Source organism: Castanea sativa, chromosome 6 (assembly GCF_040712315.1).
Source record: "Castanea sativa cultivar Marrone di Chiusa Pesio chromosome 6, ASM4071231v1".
Classification (NCBI taxonomy): Eukaryota; Viridiplantae; Streptophyta; class Magnoliopsida; order Fagales; family Fagaceae; genus Castanea; species Castanea sativa.
Window position 1 is genome coordinate 37,910,867 of NC_134018.1, and position 3,443 is coordinate 37,914,309.

The 3,443-nt window shown below is 42.0% G+C and overlaps 1 protein-coding gene across 1 annotated transcript; it reads left to right on the forward strand.

Moving 5' to 3' along the window:
* The first annotated feature begins 2,500 nt into the window (after window positions 1–2,500).
* Window positions 2,501–2,926, forward strand: LOC142639900 (uncharacterized). The gene has a single exon (XM_075814030.1). The coding sequence runs from the start codon at window positions 2,501–2,503 to the stop codon at window positions 2,924–2,926; it is 426 nt and encodes a 141-aa protein (XP_075670145.1).
* Window positions 2,927–3,443: the final 517 nt, after the last annotated feature.

Genomic DNA, 3,443 nt, shown 5'->3' on the forward strand with positions numbered 1-3,443 from the left:
GCTGTTAAGTAAGAAGTGGAGAAGTTGAAAAAGGTGGGGTCGATAAAGGAGGTCTTCTTCCCGGAATGGTTGGCAAACATAGTAGTTGTGAAAAAGAAAAATGGTAAATGGAGGTTATGTGTGGATTTTACCAACCTTAACCGAGCATGCCCGAAAAATCCATTCTCGGTACCGAAGATCGATCAGCTGGTAGAGGCAATGTACGGGCACCCAAGGATGAGTTTCCTAGAAGCTTTTCAGGGTTACCACCAAATCGCTTTGGCCACCGAAGACCAAGAAAAGACGTCATTTATCTCTCCCGATGCTAATTATCATTATACCGTGATGCCATTTGGTTTGAAAAATGCTGGGGCCACCTACCAAAAGATGATGACAAGAATGTTTAGGGAGAAGATCAGTCATACGGTGGAAGTGTACATTGATGATATGGTAGTTAAAAGCAAAGCAGAGCAAGGGCATGTCAGTGACATCACGGAGATATTTGAAGTACTCAGGAAGCAAAGGTTACGTCTTAATGCTGACAAATGCACCTTTGGAGTGGGGGTTGGCAAGTTTCTCGGGTACATGATCACTCATTGAGGAATAGAAGTGAATCCTGACCAAATTAGTTCCATAGAACATCTCAAGTCTCCTAGCAATCCTAAGGAAGTACAGGTATTGATCGGTATGTTGGCCGCTTTGAATAAATTCATTTCAAAGTTTGCTAATTGGTGTCACCCTTTTTATCAACTATTAAAGAAATGGAAAGGATTTCAATGGATCAAGGAATGTGAGAAGGCCTTTCAGGATTTGAAGAATTATTTGGTACGGGCACCAATATTGTCGACACTAGAGCCAAGTGAGGATTTATTCATGTATCTCTCTGTATCCGAGCATGCTGTGAGTGCCGTGTTAATGAGAGATCAAGGTATATAGCAGCCGGTTTATGATATTAGTAAGACTTTAGTCAATGCAGAGACCAGGTATTTGCCCCTAGAGAAGTTGGCGTTGGCTCTGGTACATGCCACCCGGAAGTTGCCCTATTACTTTCAGGCTCACATTGTCTATATGTTGACTGAGTACCCACTGCAGTCCTTGCTGAGAAGGTCCGACTTCATGGGCTGGATATCCAAGTGGGGGACTAGGTTGGGTTTATTTAACAAACGATACAGACTCAAAAGTTCAATTAAAGGTCAAGTTCTTTCTGATTTTGTTGCGGAGTTTTCCTCGAGAGGAGAAATGGGAATTGTGTGCCACTTGGAAGTTTGCCCTTGGAAAGTATTCGTGGATGGGGCGTCCAGCATAATGGGAGCGAGGGCTAGGATCATTATAACCATGCCAGAAGAATTACGGGTGGAACAATCTTTTAGGCTGGGCTTTAAGGCTTCCTACAATGAGGCTGAGTATGAAGCCTTACTTGCCGGACTAAGAGAGGTATTTGATTTAAGGACACGAGAAATAGAAATTTACTTGGACTTACGACTAGTCGTCAACCAAGTCCAAGGAAGCTTTGAGGCCAAAGATCCTTGGATGATAGATTACTTGAGGTTAGTGAAACAAACCATGAGTCTATTCTAGAAGGAAAAGTTGATTCAAATTGCCTGGGAACAGAACAGACATGCGGACTCTTTGGCCACTTTGGCGTCATCATTAACTGAGGAGGTACCACGGTTGATTAAGGTAAAAGTTGTGAAAGAGCCTAGTATTGATGTAAAGGTGAATATCTTGACTGTTGCGGTACTTGAGCCTTGTTGGATGGATCTGATAATTGACTTTTTAGCCGAGGACCGTGTGTTGAATGATGAGAAAGAGGCTAAAAGAATACGTAGGATAGCTGCTCAGTATTGGCTGTCTGAAGAGCGTAGACTGTACTGAAGATCTTTTGGGGGACCATATCTTCTATGTTTACATCCGAGCAATGTTGATGAGCTCTTAACCAAGCTCCATGAGGAGTATATGGTAGTCATGTTGAAGGAATCTTGTTGGCCTATCGAGCAATAACCCAAGGATTTTGGTAGCCCCAAATACAAAAAGACATTGTTGATTATGTCTAGAAATGTGAGCAGTGCCAGAGACATGCACCATTGATACATCAGTCAGCAGGGAGCTTGAATCTTGTTAGCAACCCATAACCCTCTGCACAGTGGAGGCTGGATATCATCGATCCGTTCCCTCGAACTACGGGAAACTGAAGATTCGTCTTAGTAGTCGTGGACTATTTCACCAAATGGGCAGAGGCTAAAGCATTGGCTAATATCTGTGATGTAGACGTCAAAAAATTTGTGTGGAAGGACATATTAACAGGGTTCAGAATGTCGGAGTCTTTGGTATCTGACAATGAATTATAATTTGATATTAAAACATTCTGCAAGTTTTGCAACGACCTCGGCATTAAAAACATGTATTCAACTCTAGCGTATCCCCAGAGTAATGGCCAAGCCAAGGCAATAATAAACAATTGTTAACAAGTTGAAGAAAAAGCTAGAAGGGACTAAAGGTAAGTGGGCTGAGGAGTTACCAAATGTTTTGTCGGCCTACCGAACAACGCCCAGAAGATCCACAGGAGACTCTATTTTCATTAACATATGGGGTAGAAGCAGTTATACCGGTTGAAGTGAGTTTATGTAGTGCCCGGGTCTTCGGATTTACCTTAGCCAAGAAGGAACAGTTAATGGTGAAGCAACTGGATTCGTTAGAAGAATGTCGGGAATTCGTGATTATACAGTTAGCAGACTACCAACAGAAAGTTGCTTGGCGATACAACAAGGACGTGAAAAAAATGGAGTTTAGCGCTGGAGACCTTGTGTTATGGAAAGTTGTTAGGAATGTCTGGGATGTTGATTCTGGGAAATTGGCCTCGAACTGGGAAGGACTGTATAAGGTTACTGCTATTGCCGAAGCAGGAGCATACTATTTGGAAGAAATGGAGGAGAGACCACTTCCTTGACCTTGGAATATTCAAAATTTGAAGAGATTTTACCATTAGTTGTAGCAAATATAACCATATGGGTTGTGTACAAACTACTATGTAAATAACAATGTTTATATGTGAATGTGCGGAAGTTTCAGCTCAATTATTCATTAAATATTTAAGGACAGAGGTCTAGGTTCGGTTCGATCCCGGTTACCAGTCAGGTGAAACCTTATTCCTTAAAATTATCTAAGGACAGAAGCCTAGGTTCTATTCGATCCCGGTCACCGGTCAGGTGGAAACCTTATTCCTTAAAATTATCTAAGGACAGAAGCCTAAGTTCTATTCGATCCCGGTCACTGGCCAGGTTTTAACCTTATTCCTTAAATTATCTAAGGTCAGAAGCCTAGGTTCGGTTCGATCCCGGTCATTGGCCAGGTGAAAGCCTTATTCCTTAAAATTATCTAAGGTCAGAAGCCTAGGTTCTGTTCAATCTAGATCATCGGCCAGGTGAAAACCTTATTCCTTAAAATTATCTAAGAACAGAAGCATA